The sequence below is a fragment of the Meles meles genome, chromosome 16 (genome assembly GCF_922984935.1).
Source record: "Meles meles chromosome 16, mMelMel3.1 paternal haplotype, whole genome shotgun sequence".
Lineage (NCBI taxonomy): Eukaryota > Metazoa > Chordata > Mammalia > Carnivora > Mustelidae > Meles > Meles meles.
Genome location: NC_060081.1, coordinates 79159014 through 79180488, shown reverse-complemented (window position 1 = coordinate 79180488; position 21475 = coordinate 79159014). Strand labels below are relative to the sequence as shown.

The 21475-nt window shown below is 47.8% G+C and overlaps 1 protein-coding gene across 1 annotated transcript in view; it reads right to left on the bottom strand.

The window, feature by feature from the left end:
- The window catches only part of ZNF831 (zinc finger protein 831), a 100711-nt gene that overhangs the window by 40807 nt on the left and 38429 nt on the right, over positions 1-21475 (bottom strand). The window contains 1 exon segment of the mRNA XM_045981709.1: positions 5519-5670. Coding sequence (XP_045837665.1) covers positions 5519-5670 — 152 coding nt within the window.

Here is a 21475-nt window from a genome sequence, read left to right as displayed (position 1 = left end):
TCACCATGGGGACCAAAATCGCACAGTAAATAGTGGGAACTCTATGAAGGACTCTGAGAATTTATCTTGAAATCGAAAGCTGTGAAAGTAAGCTGATAAACCAACAAAGATAAAATAAAAATAAGCCTTCACGGCCAACTGTGAGCTAATTGTTGAAATCAACGAAGGTTAATCCAGTGCTGATGGGGACAAAACCGTAGAGCAGTTCTACGAGCTGTTCTTCAGTCTACATATACACTCACAGGAAGACCAAAAGAGACCTCTCCTCCCCAATATTATATGGCCTCCTCAATTTTCCCAAGGGGCTTCTCCTAACTCTCCAACATGTACCTCACTCTCTTGGAATTAGCCTCCTTAGAGTTCTCCTGTCCATTTGTCAACTAGTCAGATTCTGTCACTGAGTTTCAATCAAGGCAGAGGTCACTTCCATCAACTTCATGAAATCCTATGGCCTGAGCATGATTTGTGGTTTCACTTGGCAATCAATTTACATTATATCGTGAAAATTAATCTGAAGGGCAGGAATGAAAGCTATGCTAAAAAGAGAGAGAGACAGAGAGAAAGTGGTACTTAAAAGGAGTCTAAATTTATAAGCAGTCAGTTTATTGGAGAATATTCTCATCCTATGACAATCATCGCCTCCCCAGGCAACCTCTGACTGGGGCGTCCCATAAAGAAAGTTTGGATTATAAGGTTTTCCCTCACATCGCTGTATGCTCTCCTTGGGATATTCAATGACTTAGTATCTTTAAAAGCATCTTTTTATGAATCCCTTTGATGAGGAACCTTGAGCTTCTGAGATTAAAACCACCTAACCCCATGCCTCTACGGCGATCCCGAGGTGCACAGGAACGAAGAAGGCAGTGCTCCAAAACAGCGGCGCCCTTGATGATGGACAGTCACCGTTGCTGCTAGGAATTCATCGCTACTTGTTATTGAAAGAGAGACTTCCAGCTTCCCCGGCCCTCTTGCTGGAAACATGGAAGGGAAGGACCACTGGATTCAGGTTTAAAAACAGACTCAGTTTTCAGGAGAGTCTCAAAGACTCCAATCACTCTAAAATCTTATAAATTGGGTCTTTATCCTTCCTAACTTCTCTGGCCTTCTGCTTGCAGATGACTTCACTGCCACGCCATCTGTCAACTGCAGTGATTAGTACCAAGCTATCAGAATAGTTTAAAGAAAAGGGGAATTAAGCATCCTTTTAAAAAATATTTTTCAGAAACATCCTCTTCCTCTCATCTTTATACACTGTTGACAGGAAGAGTCACCAACACTGAAGAAGACAAAGAACCGGTTATGATACTTTCTTTCAGCCCCCGGACACAAGTATTCATGCCTACTTATTTGAAGAGATGTTTCTGATTCTAGCTCACTTATAAGGATCAGGGCTAAAGGTTTTCCCTATCTTTTAATTGGGAAGTTCCCCCCAAAGACCATTCTCAATTTCTTTGTTGCATTTTGTCACGTTCCCCCAAACTTACGGCCCCTCAGGTCACCCAAAACAGATGATTCTATCGTCGTCCTGCTGTGGGAAACGGGCCCTCCTGCCATACACACCCCCCACAAAAACATATACACAGCCACATGCATTCACAGGCACATTCCTGCACGGGCACGCGCACACACACATACACACACGGACACGGCGAGGTCAGCTCCCTCACTCAGAAGCCAGCCCTGATCTCTCCATGCAGGACCTGCCAGGTCAAAGGATAAAAGAAAGTTGTTTGTAGATGAGACCAAGGCCCGTTGTTAGGTTCCTTTGAAGTAATGGCACTTTGTCTTCAAACACCCAACACTCAGAGTGCCTGTCACTCAAATGTGAAATATTGGTATGGGCAAGCGGTGGCAATAAACTCCCCAGTCCCTTTGATTTCCAGGAGATATTTATTTTCATGCACTCTACCACCCTCCAACTCGGTGTCCATCATGACCTGTCCACCCTGAGCTGGCCGGCTGGGTAAACCAGCCAGCCCTATTCCCACTCGGACACTTCAGTAAGGGACAGGGAGTGATTAATACTCCATGGGCCAAGGCTTAGCCCACATCCCGCAGGCTCACACCTGCTCTTAATGGACATCCTCCATGTTCTTCCTAATTGCAGGGGAGGGAGCCCTTTGAAAATGGGCACCAGTGACCCAGGCCTCTGGCTCAATCCGCTTCTCAAATAATAAACACGAAAGCAGAGACATTCGTCACCACTTGGGCTATTGCTGGGGCCTTATCATACCCCCGTGTGGGGCCACATTCCAGGGGGCATTTGAACTACGGATAGCCTCTCCTTTCTCAGCTCCACATTCAGACCGTGTTTCTGATGCGTTTGTTTGTCTGGGTCTGTTTTTAATCCACATTCACTGTGGCCCAGTTTGCTGTGAGGCTTTGGTGGGAAAGGCTGCCGCTGAGATGGGAAGAGGATAGAAGTGGGATTTCTCCCAACATGGAAGGGGTCTCCAGGTGCCCTCCATCAGTCCACATGGGTGGGAGCAGGACCACCCCCGAGGCTGAGAGAAGATTTCAAAGGGAAGAAGGGGGCGCAAAGGACAGTGACAGGTCAGAGGCTTCCCGCCTGGTATCTCTGCTTATGTGGGGGCCCTCAGTCTGTGAGCACACGGGGCACCTGTCCACATTAGGAAGTGGTACCCACTTCCACTTGCGGGCTGCAGCAGAGGAGAGAGAAGCCAGGGCTGACATCCCCATAGTCAGAGGGCGACGCTGGACAAACCAGTGGGAGCTAAACCGCAGGCCTGGGGGCACAATCCACACAGCCATACCTGCAGGGCTCACCCGCGCCCTACCCCGTCTGTCCCTGGGCTTCTCCCTAAAGAGAAGCTAATGGGTTCTCTACCCCAACACACCGGTCCTGGTGTTGAAGCTACTCCTAAACTCTTCCCCCAAATCTGGAACATGTCCTGCTGGTGGTGGGCGGGTGACTCTTAGCGACTGTGTCTTGGTTTGGTTCGAACAGAACTTTCCTACCCAAGCCGCGTGGCACAGTGAGAGCACAACGTGCCTCATCAAACCCTGAATGCCCACGTGTGCTGCAGCTGTTCTCACTTAGAAACGTGACGTTCGGCCACTTCTGTTGGTTCGCAGAGCGGGGGAAACTGTAAAAGTGGTACAGTGAACTGTGACCCCAAATGGTATGTCCAAGTCCCAGTTTGCATCACCTGTGGCTGTGGCCTTATGTGGACAGAGAGTCTTCGCAGGTGGCATTAAATTAAGACTGGCAGTGAGGGCAGCCTGGATTTGGGATCAGCCCTAAGTCCGAGGACAAGTATACTTACAAGGAAAAAGGAGGAGGAGATTTGATTCACAGAAATACACAGAGAAGTCCACGTGCAGAAGGAGGCAGACACTGGAGAGATGCAGCCACGAGCCAGGGGACAGCCGGAGCTACCAAAAGCCGGAAGTGGCAGGAGGGCTCCTTCCCTAAAGCCTCTGGAGATAGTGTGAGACAACTGGCCTCCATAACTGTGAGAAAACTAATTTTTGTTGTTTTAAACCACCAAGTTTGTGGCAATTTCTCCCACAGCTGTAGGAACTGGTACGGGTGGTAGCCAAGCGGGGCACCGGCTTCAGTGGCTGTCCCCTGTCCCACCGGCCCCGGCGCACGGGCCCATCTGGGCTCCAGCCGCCCTATCCAGAGTCTGCATTCTTGCCCCCGAGCCCTACTCACCACTCCCCAATCCAGCAAGCCTCTGTTCTATTCTCCATACATCTGCATTTCCAGATGAAGCCCTATGTCTCTCCAGAAACCCCCCTTTCGGTCCCTCCCCCAACACTGACCTCATCCTCTGCCAACAACAGAAACACTTCTATGCCACATGCCCCACACTCGTTTGGCACGCGGCACCCGCCTGTCTTTACGCAGGTGTGCTTATCGCGCTCAGCAGACCGTCGCAATCAGCATCTCTCATCTGCTGCAGAGTCGCGCGGCGCCTGCTGCATACAGCCGCACGCTCGACACGCACACTCAGCCACTGGGTAGGTAAAACCTTTATCAACAGCCTCGCTGTGCAGACACAGATCCCAGGGGGCAGCCAACTGACCTGCCGTGTTATCCCCCATGTGGCTGAGCGGAGAGCCAGTCCTTCAGCCCAGCGGTCCTCACCCTGCAGCCCAGAGGGTCATCTCTCTCCTCAGCGCGCAGCACAGCCTTCAGGACATACACACGGCAGCGGCCGCCAGCTTCCAGCAGCCTGACTTAGCCCCTCTGAGGCGCTGGGAAGAGAGCTGCTGGGAAGGTTCTGCCATTTGGGACAATCGGCAGCGGGCCAGTGGGTTCTCATGGAGGGGGCGGGGGTCACCTGAGCAAGCCCCTGGGCAGCTCCCTCGGCTGTACCCGTCTGAGAAGAAGAGGCATGAAGTTGAGAATGTGGCCCAGAAGGGAAGGAAGGATCAGCTGGGCTCCATGGGGCCTTCGGGCTACCCCCACAACGCCAGCCCAGCCTCCCCCACACCATCTAAACCTCCCTGGTCCTAGCAATGCTCTTCCTGGCCAACCTCCAGAGCAAATACTTACTTTGATTTAAATTCTCACTGAGAAACAAAAGACAAACAAACCCCTGTCCTTGCCCACAGGAGAGGGTCTGGGGGACGGTGGGGAGGGGGAGCGCAGAAGAGCCATCTGCCGGCAGGGGGCGCTGGAGCTACACAGTGCTGGAGGGGGAGGTGCCCCCCAGCCAACTGTCCCCAGGGACCCAAACCTCAGCCATCAGACACAGCCCAGGCAGGGTCAGCCCTGGAGCCGAACAGACAATCATCAGCCACAAAAGGATGGTAATTCAGTCACAGCTGGCCAGATGGGACCCTGTAGCCTTTCCACAGAAGCTCTCCATCCCCCCCCGCCCCCCCAGCAACACCTTGCAAAGGCTAAAGCTGGACCCATGGCTGCTGGGGCGGGGGAGAAACGGGAGAGTAGAGAGTAGAGGTCCGCAGAAGTGCACTGATCTGCCCTGGTTGCCCAGTGATTACAGCTGAAAATAGTCCTTTTTCCAGGAAGCGCTCTGCGTTAGTTCATCCTTGATTTATTTCCGAGCATGACAGAGCGTGAACCTCTGACGCCGTCCCTGTAAGCAGCGCTCCCTGCAGCTGCCACGCGCGCTAGCTGCTCAGCTTTCTACTCCAACACGGACTCTCAAGCCCCCCATGACCCACTGCAGCCTCGAAATGGCCCTGTGACCTTCCTTTCTAAAGACAGGGGAATGTGGAGGCACCGAGAGTTCTGACTCACGTTCCTGAGGTCCTGGAGGAGATCTCTTCCCAGCACGGGGCCCAGCACACGCGGCCAGGACGGAGGGGTATGCCCTGACTTCTCCATATTCCCGCCCAGTAGGGCCCCCCCAAGTCTGGGGTCACACTGACTGTCCCACAGGTGTACCAGCTTTGTCACCGTACCCTCAGGCTCCTGAGAGCAAGGACAGCTGGCTCCCGCCCGTCCTGCACACCCCGCCTCTATGAGGAGCCCCGCACTTTGGTGTGCCCAGTTTGGATTCGCCTCCAAAAAGAATATTACCTGCTGTTTCTGAAGGAGGCTGTTTGCAGGTCCCACGTGGGCCCAGCCCCTCGAGTGGGGAGGGGTGGCGGTCTCTTCTCAGCACCCTGAGTGGCCTGCGCGGTCCACTCCCTCTCAGCTGAACGCGGCTCTGTAAGAAACTGCCCTTGTACCTGTGGGACAGAGAAGCACGTGTGCCGTATAGCCTTCCCTGAGAACATGCGCCCAGAAGCCCCCACACACAAACAGTTACAACAGTTACAAAGGCGACACTCAGACAATAAACCCTCAGGTCAGCCTAGAAACTCCTTATCCTTCCTCTCCTCCTTTTCCCCTCTAGGACATGGAGACAACAGCGGGACCTAACTCGCGAGGCCGTTGGAGGGACAACATGACACGGTGCATAGGAAGGGCCCTCCGTGCTGCCTTGGGCAGAGCACGTGCTTACTAAAGGCCAGTGGCTGTAATGAAATCCTGAGCCATACAGTCCTGACTACGTACGAACAAGCCGCTCCATACAACTTCTGGCAACAAAAGAACATTCTATGATCTGCACTGACCACGTGCAGCTGTTGAACATTTGAAATGCAGTGTTTCTGAGGAAGTGAGTTTTACTTTATTTCATTTTAATGAGTTTAAATAGCCACATGCGCCCATTGACTACTGTATTGGACACTGCAGGCTTGGGAGTCTTTGAAAAATTGGGCATTGTAGACTTTCCATCTGGAGAGGACCTTCCAGATCAGATCATGTGGTCTAATCTCTGAAACAGTGTTCCCGTCCCAGTGGGAAGGCACGGCAAAGATGAGAAAGAAAATACTGGAGCTTATATTTATATTTATTTTCTTCCAGACTTTCTTGAATCTCTTGCTGTATGCCCTTTATAATATACGTAACACATCAGTAGAGTAGAACGTGTGTATTAATTTGAGTAAGCAATTATGCATGTATTAGGATGTGCAACCAAACATGCAACCAGAAACAGACCCGCGCGCTGCTCCAGGGCCGCCGCAGAACAGGGACTGTGAGCCCTGAAACACTTAAGACCCCTTCGCCGACTGGAGCTAGGACCCTGGGTCCAGTGCTCTGGACCGGTTTGTGACAGGCCACCATCAGCGGTCAGCTCTTTGAAGAGACCTTTGCGCTGCTTCTCTCTGCCCCATTAAGCCACCAGGACGCCTTTTTTTTTTTTTTTACAAGCCTCAGTTTACAAGAATTCTACTCCCAGACACTCCGAAGCCTGCGGGGGAAGGTGAGGCCACCTGCTTGGCCATTTTCCTTTCTCATTTGTCTGAGCCACTGCCAGCCTCTAGCTGCAGTCCCCTAATCACCAGGGCTGCTCACGGAATTTTAAATAAGATCTGCAGGATGCTGTATTCTCTTAGGTGCTGGTTTTTACAGCATCACAACAATGAGAAAGTGATTTTTTGTTCATCTTTTCTGGAGTCCCTGTTCCGGAGAGGCTCCAGTCACATGACCCAGCTGCCTCCCTGGCCTTGGGCAGGAGCTGTCATTCCCCAGGGGTGCCTGCCTTACTCTTTGAAGCAGTCATCCCTGCTTGTCAAGTCCAAGGTTCCTGAAAGAGTTATCTGCGCCCGGGGAGGGAGCTAATCACAAGCCCCTGAACCAGTCAGGGTTCCTGCTGGGCCTGGGCAGAGAGTGATTTGGAAGTGTAGAGACAGCGGGAGGAAGGAGGGTAGGGTATGGGGCTACAGGGAGAATTCTTCTCCAGGTCACCTTTACCCCAAGTCAGTGGGTGACTGCCACGAGCTTGCAGGTGTTAAGAATGGCACAGTTTGGGGCGCCTGGGTGGCTCAGTGGATTAAGCCGCTGCCTTCCGCTCAGGTCATGATCTCAGGGTTCTGGGATCGAGCCCCGCATCGGGCTCTCTGCTCCGCGGGGAGCCTGCTTCCTCCTCTCTCTCTGCCTGCCTCTCTGCCTACTTGTGATCTCTCTCTCTCTGTCAAATAAATAAATAAATAAATCTTAAAAAAAAAAACAAACAAACCAAGTTTTGGGCTGGTTTAAGTCTTAAGAATGGCACAGTTTGAACTGCTGGGAGGTTCTGCTTTTGGAAATTGGCCTAGTGAGGGACTCTGCTCAATGAAAACCACCAGGAGACTGCGGGAGAGCCCCGGCCCCTGAACTCAGGTCTCGGGAAGGTGGAATCAGGGCCCTTTAGCCCTTGGGGGAGCCCAAGGGGCTCCTAACCTAGCGTCAAAGCAGCATTCTGTTGAGTCACGGGCAGGGCCTGTTGCTCCCTCTCCTGGGTTCTCTCAGAGCATCCTGCACGCAGCCTCTCCTGCAGCCCCTTCATCTGGGCAGGAACACACAGGTCTGGCAGGGGAAGCTAGCCTGTCACCACCACGAGACAAACAAGGCCTCCGGTACTTTGGCAGGCGCCATGAAGACCCATCTCGACAGCCTTCACCCGGCTGCACGTTGTGTCTCAGAGGCGGGGGGCTTAGCTGCTAGTGATTCACATCTACCCCCTTCTCAAGAGGACTGTCCTTGGCTGGTGGGAGCCATCTTGCCTGAAGAGGCCTGCGGAAGCCTGCACCCAGCCCAGGAAGGGCCCTTAGCCCCTGGCCGACAGTCGCAGAAGGTGACAGCTCAGCCCCTTTCTCTCTGAGCAGGACAACGTCTGGTGCATCTCCTACTCCAGACCCTCCCACAGGATCAGGCAGGACTGCCAAACCCCGGTGGGCTTCCCTCAGTCCCGAGAGCCCGCCCTCTCGGGTCGCCTGCCCGGGGAAGGCCCATCTCAAGCTCTGCTTCTGGGGAGCCTGACCCCAGACACGTGATTTGTGTGTTTCCCCTCTCCTCTGCGTCCTTTGGCCTATCTTCCCCGGAGCCTCTCGCTCAAATACGTCAACAAACATCCTTAAATACGCAAGGATCCTTATAAATACACGGTGTCGCTTTCGTGCGTGACGTTGTCCCACAGAGCCATTCTTCCTCTCACTGTGGTTTTACCGGAGGTTACCTTCACAGTCCACCTCGGCTTCTGTGTTTGTGTCTGCTTGGCTGGGAGCCGATCGAGAGTGGCTCGCAGGACTTTTGATGAATTGCCAGGGACGGTCCAGATTTTAAACTGGACTCCTGCACTCGCTGTACCCCCGTGCTCTCGGTCTCCAGAGGTCTTGCTCGAAGAGCCTGCGTCGCTGACACTTACGTAAGACCAGCACCGTGTCCTGGTCGATAGGCCTCCTGAGAAACGGATCAGAAACAAAGCCTTCTGACCCCACACCAGCTCCAGCAGACACCGGCGCCTGCCGGCCACCGTCAAGAACTCAGGAGACACTGGTTTTGACTAGAGTGCAGAGAGGGGCTCTCCGAAGGAGGCGAGCGACATTTTTGTCCTGTGTTGAGGCTGACAGAAGCCGCAGGCCACCCTGCCTGCCCCAGCCGCACCTCTGCGCCCCACACACCGGCACTGCTCCTTTCACCAGCCACGTCTGCGGGAAGCAGGGTGGACCCGAGGAGAGAGTGAGGTCCCTTCACACGCGCTCGCTCGGGGGGAAGAACGTGTGCTGTCATACTGTCCCTCCCACTGGACCCGACAGGACATAAGACAGCAAAAGGAAGCAGAGCGGAAGCCTGCAGACCTCCTGCGAGCCGCTAAGCAGGACGTAGGGCCGTGGCCAAAGCCTCTGGCGCCTTGGTGAATGTGACAAATGTCTCAGCCAGGTGTGGTGGCCACCACCATCTCTCTTACGTGTATCTCCGCCTCACCTCAGAGACCGCGCCGTCGTCCCTGAGAGCGCCACCTCCCTGAACAGGCGAACTGTGTCACGGCATGCCGTGAACAGCAACTGCATGGGTAAGAAGATACAGTATATACACAACAGAAGACGGCTCAGCCTTTAAAAAAGAAAGAAAGAAAGAAAAAGAGCAGGAAACTCGCCATTTGCTGCAACACAGCTGAACTCCGGAATGGAATAAGCGAGCTACAGAAGAACAAAGACGCGTCATCACTTCAGTCAGTCGTGACTGAAGTGAGCGGACACGTACCTCAGACAGACAAACATCCGCTCCAGAGGGCAAGATTTTATTCTCAGGGCCCGGTTGTCTCTCTCTCCCCCACTTCCAATGACAAACATATACTTTAGGGTTTACAGTGCACACTTCTCCCATGTGACCCCCCCAATCTCTTCCTCGCTCATTCGGATCCACTCGGGACCTCACAACCCATTGTTCCATTTGTCAGAAGCTTCCTGGAACAAGCGCTGCACGCTTCGGACAGCACTCTGCACAGTTACAAATTAATCCATAAAATCCAATTCCATGGTCCAGCGCTTGCTCTGGGCACGGCAGAGCCGTAGTCTGTGGGCGCTCTGAATTTCTATGCCTCCAGTTTATGTCAGGGCAATTAGGCATCCAAGTATGAATTTTCTACATTTTTCCATTTCCCCTCTAAAAATGGATCCTGCATTTCCTAATCCCTCTCCTTTAGCTCATGTACTTTCATTAACGAAAACAGCCATTTTCATTACAGTGTGGTATTTAGAGTTGGCAACAAATGAAGAGACAAATAAAATCAAATGGAGGGCCCAGAAATAAACTCCAGGTATAAATGGGAAGGTAAAATACAGCAAATAAGTAAGAAAAAAAGGTAAATTAATCCAGAAGTCTGCAAGTTCTCTGTATAAAGGTCCAGAAATAAATATTTTTCAGGCCACATACCATCTCTACCACATATTCTTTTATATATTTATACACACACACACATACACACACAGACACACACATATATATGTGTGTGTGTGCACGCACTTTTAAAAATGTCATAACCCTATCTAGCTCACAAGGGCATATAAAAACAGGTCAAAAGTCAAATCTGACTCATGGCCCATAGTTTTCCATATGGACAAAAGTAAAACTAAATCCTTCCTTACATTAATATACACAGAACATAAGGGAACACATTTTTGTGTTTTTGACGCTGGGAGACTAGGAATGACGAAAGATCTCTTAGACAAGACCAAAAAGTAATAATCATAAAGGAAAAGGCAGCCCCACTTGAATACAACTAAATATACACCTTCTTGATGACATAAAGAAGTCCACTTCCAGCAGAACAGTTACTCTGGTTGTCTACCACTATACTCCTATATTGAAAACAACTAAAAATGCAGATTAAGATATAAAAATGTTCAATACTTCTACATAAACCTATTGATGTTCTGATTATAATGTGAATATATTTAACATCAAAAACCAAGTGAAAACTGAAACCTGAAAAGGTAAGAGGGTTTTCATTTTGAGAGGATTTCCCAAATCAAGTGAGCCTAATCTCCATTTTTATGGTCCGGTGGGGAGCAGGGAGCAGGACTCAAACCCAGAATCCACCCTAGGTGCAAATGAAGTGGAAGACCCAAGCTCTAACCCTGCAAAAGCTGAGACCTCAGAGGGACCCTCAATATATAGGTGAATTAGAAATACCACACCCTAGGGGCGCCTGGGTGGTTCAGTGGGTTAAAGCCTCTGTCTTCACCTCAGGTCATGATCCCAGGGTCCTGGGATCGAGCCCCACATCGGGCTTTCTGCTCAGCGGGGAGCCTGCTTCCCTTCCTCTCTCTCTCTGCCTGCTCGTGATCTCTGTCTGTCAAACAAATAAATAAATCTTAAGGAAAAAAAAATTAAAAAAAAAAAAAAAAAGAAATACCACACCCTACCCTCACTGCCTTCCCAGGGGACACTGAAAAACTCCAATCTTATCACTAAGTAAAGAGGGCAAAAGTCTCTTCTGTTAATTTTATAACAATAAGACAGTCTTCTCCTAGGTTTGTAATCTGAACTCACACTACACATGACATGAAAAAGCCCAAAACTAACAATTTTATTTAAAGCAGTGCCCAGTGCATGCCCTCAGGCACCTAGCAGAAGCAAAACAAATCATCACTGGAGAAACCCACTTCCACCCCAAGTCTCAAAGTCCAAAAATCTCAGCTCACCATGAAAAATCCGAAAACAAACAAGGAAATAGGTCACTACAAAGTGAGAGCTAATGACACAGAAAACAGAATCAGATGTGCCATGACTCCCTCTGTTGGGATTATCAGATGTAAAATACTAAGCGCGTTTTTAGAAAAGGTTGAGAATAAGAGTGAAGATTACAGAAACTTTAAAAAACAATCCTAAAATTCATGCGCAACCACAAGAAACTCCAATTAACCAAGGCAATCTTGAGCAAGAACAACAGAGCAGGCAGTATTACACTTACTGATTTTAAAATACATTTCAATACTATAGCAATAAAAATATTACGGCACTGGCATAAAAACAGACGCATCAACTAATGGGACAGAAAAGAGAGCAACAGAAGCCAGAAATAAACCCACACATTTATTATAAACTGATTTTCAACAAGAGGGACAAGAATACACAGTGAGAAAACATTGAGAAAACTGGATATCCACATGCAAAACAATGAAACTGGACCCTTACTTTATACTACACACAAAAAACAAATCAAAATCGTTTAAAGACTTAAACATAAGATCTGAAACTGTAAAACTCTTAAAAGAAAACACAGGGGAAAAGCTTCTCGGTATTGGCTAGCAGTGATTTCTTGGATATGACACCAAAGGCAACAAAAGCAAAAATAAACAGCTGGGACCACATCAAACTGAAAAGCTTCTGCATGGTGAAGGAAACCACTGACAAGATGAAAAGGCAGCCCACAGACTGCGAGAAAATACCTGCAAATCACTTATCTGGTAAGAGGTTAATGCCCAAAATATCTGAGGAACTCATGTAACTCAACAGCGGGGGGGGGGGGGGGAGGGGGAGGGAAACAAACAAACAAAAAACCAACTTTAAAAAAATGGGGAAAAGACCTGAGTAGACCTTCCTCTATAGAAGTCATGGAAATGGCCAACAGACACAGGAAAAGGTGCTCGACATCACTGATCATCAGGGAGATGCACATCAAAACCACAGTGAAAGATCGCCTCACACCTGTGAGGATGGCTGTTCTTAAAAAATAAAAATAAAAGATAATAGTATTGACAAGAATGTGGCGAAAAAGGAATCCTTGTAATGTGTTGGTGGCAATGTACACTAGCATGTCCTCTATTAGTATTTCCTCTATGGAAAACAGTATGGAGGTTCCTCAAAAAATTAAAAATAGAACTACCTTATGATCCAGCAATCACACTCTTGGGTATATACCCTAACAAACTGAAATTAGGATATCAAAAAGATAACTGCACACCCATATTCAATGCAGCATTGTTTCCAATAGCCAAGATATGGAATCAACCCAAATGTCCATCAATCAATGAATGGATGGATAACGAAGACACGGTACATATACAACAGAATATCACTCAGTCTTAAAAAAAAAAAAAAAAAAAAAAAGGAAATCTTGCCATTTGCTGCAACATAGAGGAACTTCGGAATAGAATAAGCCAGCTACAGAAGAACAAAGACTACATGACCCCAATGATAGCAGAGATCTGACACAGTCAAACTCATAAAAACAGAAAGGAGAATGGTGGTTGCCAGGGACCAGAGGAAGGGGGAATCGGGAGGTGTTGACCAAAGGGTGCAAAGTTTCACTTGTGCAAAATGAACGAATCCTAGAGAACTACTGGACACCACAGTGCACACAGTTAACAATGCTGTACTGTGTATGTACAAATTCAAGAGGGTAGATCTTCTGTCAATTTTCTGATTTAAAAAAAAGGAAGAAGCTTCTAGAAATTAAAATAAGTTTAGGACATCACATGTGAGGATGGTTTCATGGATGTTTCCATATCTTCAAACTCATCAAGACGTATACATTAAACATGCAAAGCTTTTATGTACGTCCATCACACCTCAGTAAAGAAAAGAAGACTAAAGAGCAAGAGACTATAAAATGACAAGCAGATCTGAAAAATAATTAAGTGGAACTTTTTGGAAATAAAGCACAATATACATTAACAATCAAGTTTATCGCTCAACAAATCAGTAATAGGAGGGTAACTGGGGGAGGGTGCCAGTAAGAAGCCACTGCCACAGTCCAGGGTCTTTTTCTCCTGAGCAAAATGGTTTCACAGTAACTGCATTTATTCTCCCAAAGAAAAAACGAGGCAAATACATAAAACAATGGTTTTCAGGATAGGAGACATCATGTAATGAAAGCAGTGATCCCTTGAGAGTAGAGAAACGGATGAGGCAGATCCTGTAATTGCTCAGCTTCCTGGTGAAGGGATTTCCCAGGTCCAGCACCATCCATGGAAAAGACTATACTCTCCTCTGAACCTTCGGGGAAAATCAACTGACCAAATACAAGGGGCCTATTTCTGTACTGTCCATTCTGTGCCATGGATCTGTTCGTCTACTTTGATGCAAATAGCATTCTGATATTTTAGCTTTATAGTAAGTCTTAAAGTCAGGCTGTGTTACCAAGATGGTGTGGTGTTTGTCTCAAAACCAAGAGATGGACAAAGGGCAGGGACACAATTATATGTCCGCATGCAAACACAGCAACTTCTATCTATACCACTCGGTACAGAAAAATCAGGTGAAAATGGACCACAGGCTGGGATGTCAAACCTAAGAGTATAACACTTGAGAAGAAAACCTAGGAGAGAAGCTTTGTGGCCCCGAGTTAGGCAAAGATGCTGTGGTGGTGACACCAAAAGCACAATCCAAAGAAAAGAATGAGGACTGGACTCCCCCACATTCAACATGTATGTTCTCTGGGGCGCCTGGGGGCTCAGTGGGTTAAAGCCTCTGCCTTCAGCTCAGGTCATGGTCCCAGGGTCCTGGGATCGAGCCCCACATCGGGCTCCGTGCTCCACGGGGAGCCTGCTTCCTCCTCTCCCTCTGCCTGCCTCTCTGCCTGCTTGTGATCTCTGTCAAATAAATAAATGGGATATTTAAGAAAAAAAAAAAAACCAGAATGTATAAGGAATCCTCAAAACTCCAAAGTAAGAAAACAACCCATTTTTATAAGGGCCAAAAGAGTCGAAAAGATACTTCACCGAAGCAGATACAGGAAAGGCAAATAAACACGTGAAGAGCTGCTTCATCCCATGAGTCAGGAAGGAAGTACAAATTCCAGCTTGTGGGACACCACTACACACCTGTGAGGATGCCTGAAGGAAAAAGAACGGCCACGTCAAGTCCCGGCAAGGTTGCAGAGGCCGAGCGCCTCACTCAGAGCTCGCGGGAGTGTGAGATGATACCACTGCCTGGGAAAGAGTCTGGCATCCACTACACGATCCAGACGCTGCACTCTTATTTGCTCAAGAGAATTTAAAGGATATACCCATACATTTCAGAGTCTGTTCCTTTGTCTCTTTTCTTCTGTCTGTTCGTTTTGGGTGGGGGATGGGTGAAACAGGTGAAGAGGAGGGAGCACACTTCTCATCGTGAGCACCGAGAAATGTACAGAATGGCTGACTCACTGTCTGGACACCTGATGCTAATATAACACTGTATGTTAATTATACTTGAACAGCAACCAAAAAAACCAACTCAGAATTTTAGAAAATAAAGGATATATCCATGCAAAGACTTGCATATGGATATTTATAGTAGTTTTTACTTGTAACAGTCCCAATCTGAAACAAATCATTAATGTCTGCCAACAAGTCAATGTATAAACAAATTATGACATATCCACCCAATGGCTTACTACTGAGCAACAAAAAGGAATGAATGACTGGGGCGCCTGGCTGGCTCAGTTATTTCAGCATCTGACTCTCAATTTTGGCTCAGTTCATCATCTCAGGGTGGTAAGATCGAGCCTGGTGTTAGGCTCCACACTTACTGAGAAGTAGGCTTCTCTCTCTCTGCCTCTCCTTCTGCCCTTCCTCACACTCGCATACTCTCTAAAATAAATAAATAAATCTTTAAAAAAAAAAAAAGGAATGAATTATTGATACATGCAACAATATGATGAACCTCAAAATAACCATGCTAAGTGAAAAAAAAGCCAGAATGCCCCACCCCAAAAAAGAATATATATTGTGTGATTCCATTTCTATAAAATTCTAGAAAAAGGGAACTACTATATAGTTACAGAAAGCACATGAGCGGCTACCTGGGGATGGCAGGAGGGAGGACACATGGAAATCTGAGGGATTTTTGACACATGACCTTGATGCTGTTACTGGTTCACAGGTGTGTACATACATCCAAACCTATTAAATGGTATACTTTAAATATGCATAACACTACAATTCAGTACACTTTAACAGAGCTTTACATAAGAATAACTCAGGAGGTTGAGAAAATTAGTAAAATTTTAAAGATGGACCTGCACAAAGTATCTAGATTTTAGCAGAGAAAGACAAAGTTACTGAAAATAGAGGTTAAGACACATAAAAGAGAAGATCTAAGGTACATTACTTCAGTGTTCCAGAAAGAGAAGACCAAGAATGGGATAGAGACAACGTTTGAAGAATGATGGCTGAGAATTTTCTAGGTAGACATCAATCCACAAATCATAAAAGCCCAATGGATTCCTAATGGAATAAATAATGGCAACACACACCCGGAGACATCAAAGTAAAACTATGGAACACCAAAGATTAAAAGAATATCTTAAAACTAGCCAGAGATTAGAGACCTTCAAAAGACAGATGACTACACTAATAGCTGAATCCTCCACCACGAAATAGAAGCCAAATGACAGTGCGGGATAGCTTTGATGTGTGGAGAGAAAGTAACTGTCAGCCTAAGGTCGTATACCCAGCAAAACATTTTTCAACAACAAGGAAGAAATCAATGTATTTTCAGACTAATGAGAGTGGAGATTTTTCTTCTTTTAGAGAAGCTCTAAAAAAATGTGCTTCAGACAGAAAAAAACAATCTCAGAAGTAAGATCTGATATGTAAAAAAGAATGAAGAGACAAGACATTTGCAATTATGTGGGTAAAACATACAGAAATAGGCTTAAGAAGAGAAAAGAACAGATCTGGGAAAATATCTATAGTGTGTGTGTAATGGCAAAGCACATACACAAACCTAGGATATATACCAAAACCTACAAATTCTGGATGGGCACAGCATACAAATATGCTAATAACAAACCTTAGCAGAAATACGGGAGCAGGGCGAATTCTCACTCACAGCTGGAGGAAACGGAAAGTGACACATCGGCTCCCAAGAGCCATTCGGAAATGACATGTAAAGTTGAAGATGCGATTACCTTGTAACCCAGCAATTCCACTTTCAGGTCTATCACTGAGAAAACCTCTTGCCTTGTGCCTAAGGAGGCATGTATGTATATGCATTCATTCACTGCAAATCAGCAAAAAAAAAAAGAAAGAAAGAAATTGGAGACAATTTCAATGCCCATAAATAGGGGAATGGACAATAAAATGTGTTATACTCATGGGAAGGAGCCCTCTACAGCACCTATAACCAATGAATTTGACCAACATGCCTCGATCTTCAAAAACTTGATACTGAATTTAAAAATCAAACTGAAGAATGATTAATTCCATATGATATTTATACACACGCTTTAAGGACTCAACAACTGTATATATTATTAGTGTGTACAATGAACTGCAAATTATGAAAACAAATATGTAAAACTACATAACATGTATGTATGTGTACATATATGCTATATGTATAATATAAATATATACTTCAAATATAAAATATAAAGTAATATTTTATTTCATTTTTTAAAGGCTCAGAAACAAATAAAACAAAATGTTAATATTTACTAATTCTGGATCATTACCCAGGAGTCCGCTGCATATTTTCTGAACTGTTCTGCATTTTTAAATGTTTCTCAAAACAAGAAGTAAAACAACAGATACTCAGCAACACGGGTTTCACCGCATGCGCTGGGAGCCAAGGCCTGCGGACAATCTGTGCTGCAGTACTTCATTTTCTGGTGAATGTGAAGACAACTGAAGTGAAATGGGAACGTGAATAAGAAAACAGGCCTCTTTCTCGAGAACACACAAGTGGATAAATGACAGAGAGACGCACGCATACACACGTACGTGAGTGCGGAGACAGATACGGAAACTGATGCGTCCGAGTGCATGTACATCACACACATGTGGGGAGACAGACGGACAGGTAGATGGTGTGGAATAACGCCCCCACCCTCAAAGATGTCTGCTAATCCCCAGAGCTGTGACTATGTGACGTGCCCGGCAAAAGGGACTTCATGAATGTGACTAAGGACACAGTCCCCAAGATGATAATGTATCCTGGATTACCCAGGCAAACCTAAACTAACCATATGAGTCCTTAAAAATGAAAGAAGAGGCAGAAGATTGGGTCTGAAAAGTGAGACTGAACAAGAAGGAGCAGACCTCAAGTGTGAAAGGCACCCAGCCCGCCTTTGGTGGTCTGTGAACCGGAAGAGCAGCTGCTGGCCAGGAACAGAATTCTGCCAACCACCCAAATGAGCAGGAAACTGATTCCCCACTGGGGCCTCCAGAAGGAATGCAGCCCTGTTGACACTCTGATTTTGTCAGGTGAGACCAGTACTGAATTCTGATCTACAGAACTATAAAATAATAAACTGGTGTTCAAAACCAAATTTACACAGAACAACTAATTTGTTAGAGCGGCAATAATTCTGTTACAACAGAAAACGAATGAGGGGAATGGTCCATATGTAGGTGGGAGAGTAGATACAGATATAGACAGATAGAGGGTAGATGAGAGACCCTTCATCAAAAGGTTTCCTGTTCGGTTATCTGCAAAATAAGTATAGAGTAAACAAATTCTGTTACTACTAACGTCTGTTATAAACTGGCCAGAAGTTACTATGTGAGAAATGGATGGATTTCAACAGACTAAAGAGGAAAAATAAGCTATGCAAATGGCCTCCTGAACAGTGAACTCAAAACCCCTTTAGACCAGGCACTACCTCGCATTTTCCTGATATTGCCCCTCAGACTGGGCACCGAACCTCTATTTCTGAAGATGGACTAAAATATGACAGAAACGGACAGGACACTTCTCCAAGAAGCTCTATCATCCAACCAGAAAATGAACTGAGTTTGAGACCTCGTGTGAGTCAAAAAAATTGGTCATCTCCTTTATCAAACCTTTGCATCCCAAAGGCTATCAAACCAGTGATAGTTTGATAGAAGGCTTAGCAAGAAATTTGCCATTAAAGGGAAGTCTTTTCTTACAAGCCCAGCATCATATTCCCTTCTGAACACCTCTCCAGAGAGGTGTGTCCTTCATTAAAAGGAGAAGTCTTAGCAACCACTCACCATGAGTGGTATGACGGAAGACACTGGGTCAGAAAACTCAGACGGCAGCCCCAAGTGTAGGCCTTCTCACCCATTAGCTGGGTGAGCCAGGGAAAGCCATTGCTGGCAGACATACCATAGGATTACCTTTGTGTAAGCCTCTCGAGTGTGGTGTGACTTGCTCCTAACAAAATATGGCAAAGGTAAAGGTATTTTTGCTGATGTAATTAAAGTTTCTAATCAAGAGATAGATTATCTTAGGTGGGCCTGACCTAATCAGGCGAGCCCTTCAGAAGAAGATCTGGAGATCAGACTTACGGCAGCAGAGGCACATTCTCTCTCCATTGTTGGTGCTGAAGAAGCAAGCTACCACGAACTCTGTGCCTCAAAAAAACAAATTCTGCCCAAACGCTGTAAAGGTAATGGAACCAGGTAGTGGGAGGGAGAACACTGAGGTTCAGAGGTCAGGGAGGTCCCACTGCGATAGTGCTCTCTGCTGAGACAAGGGAAGGCCAGCTAGATGAGGAGCCAGAGCGGAGCTGTGCAGGAGGAAGTAGAGGATCTGCACGTGCCACGGCTGGAGTGGAATGAACTCAAAGGACAGTCACAGGCCCGTAAAGTCACAAATGATGGCTCATTCGTGGTCGCCCAATAAATGCTTGACAGATATAAACATCTCAATAGCCTCATCCTCATCCAGGACTCAGACCCCTCCTTTTTCTACCCCTGCGCCCCCTCCTACTTCCCACCCGTGGGCCCTTGCCTAGAAGCACGTTGATGGAGGAGGCAGTCTTTCGGCTCCCACACAACCAGATGTGAAGACGAAGATTTACAAACTCAAATGCAACACGACAGGGAGAGGTGGGGACCGAAGCAAGGCGCAGAGCACAGGCACGCTCGAGGGAGGCGGCCACTATTCAGTTCCCGCTAGCTGCTGCCATGCAAGAAGACAGGACAAGCCTCTCCAGAGCTCCAGATATTTCAAGACAAGCTAGAAATTCAGGTTTTTATGTGAAATCTCCTGGTATTTATTTGGCTACTAAGAGTCAAAACTTTTAAATATGGTCAAGCCTAAGGGGATTCTCACCCAGGCTGTGCTCGGCCCAGGAGGTGTTGCAGGCATCTCTCCAGGCCTCCCAGAGCATCGACCTGGCACCACCAGCTTGGTGTGGAGACGCTTTCCCTGGGGCCTCCATGTGTGGCACCTGGCACCTAGCAGGTGCACGGCGACAACCTGTTGTATTAGCTAAACTGAAGCCTTGGGAAGGTGGGAGCAACCACCAAGGCACTCACACTAGTCCCTCACCCCACATCTCCTTGTACCATGACTGAGGCCCAGAAGCAGGCCTGGCAGCTGTCACTCCATGCAATTTAGTGCTTCTTCCACATCGCTCCAATGTGTGACATACTGACGGGGCACAAGGTCACCTGCCAATGTCCCTGTACTCCCTGAATCCATGAGCAGCTACTCTGGCTAGCATCCATTCCATCTGAGGGAGCCAGCCCTCCCCCACTCTACATGGCTCAGGGGTTTGCGGTAGGGCTGGATATCCCTGTCACACAGGCAGTGACCCTTCTTTCGCTCAGCTTGGAACAGCTGGGCTCCTTTTGGGAAAGATGCCATGTGGTTTGGGGCAGCACAAAGAGCATCTCCTGCAAGAGTGCTCCTCGGGGGCCGGCACCCTGAGCATCGCCTGGGAGCCTGTTAGAGGTGCAGGGTCTCGGGCCCCATCTCAGACCTGAGGAATGGGTCTCAGCATCAAAAGAAAATCCAGGTGACTCTCGTGACTGCTGCAGGCTGGGGAGCACAGAACAAGCTGCTATCTGCCATATGGGCTCTGAGGTAAGACTTGCTGATTCAGGGGCAGTGGGTGGCTCAGTCGGTTAAGCCTCTGCCTTCGGCTCAGGTCATGATCCCAGGGTCCTGGGATGGAGCCCCCTATTGGGCTCCCTGCTCAGCGAGGAGCCTGCCTCTCCCCCTCTCCCTCTGCTGCTCCCCCTGCTAGTGCTTGCTCATGCTCTCTCTCTCTCTGGAATAAATAAAATACAATCTTCAAGAAATAAAATAAGAGACCTGCTGATTCACACGGGGTGCTTGGAGAGGCGCCCGATCTGTGTCTCAAGATCCTCAGGGGAAAATGGGGGGGGGGGGGGTCACAGTCACACAGCACATAGCAAGCCCTCAGTGACGCCAGCTCTGGACACGTGGTCCGGCAGACAGCTGAAATGGGCAGGGGCCTCATCTCTAAGCCTGTCCAGACGGCACATCGTCTCCAACCATGGAGGTTCTGAGCAGCTGTAGGGAAGAATCAGGAATCTGCACTGCTTCTTGAGTATCTCAGCTTCGGGTCAAATACCAACAACGAGGGGAGAAGGCAGGCAGGTTCCAGGAAGAGGAGAGTAGGAGGCTGAGATGTGGAGGGGGAATTCAGGAAAGCATTAGGGCTCTGGGCTCAGAGTGCAAATTTGAAAACAGGAGATGGGGAGGCAGCACGAAGTCACCCTGAGCAGGACCCGACGCCACAGGAACACCAGATCCAACAGCTTCTCTGGCGGCACAGAGGAGTGGGGCCTCGTGAAAGAGTGGCCTTTCCCCTTCGTCCCGCAGGCCCCGCACGCCAGCGGCACCCGCGGGGCAGGGGCAGTACCAGGATGCTTTAGCGTCTCCTCCTCGCTGGCCTCTATTTCCAAACTCTTCTGCAAAGGACGCATAGCACCCGCATAAATACAAAAGCAGTAAAAGCTGTAAACAACTAGCGCGCTCTCTCCTCGGGACTTAAATGGGTGGGCGGGTGTGTTT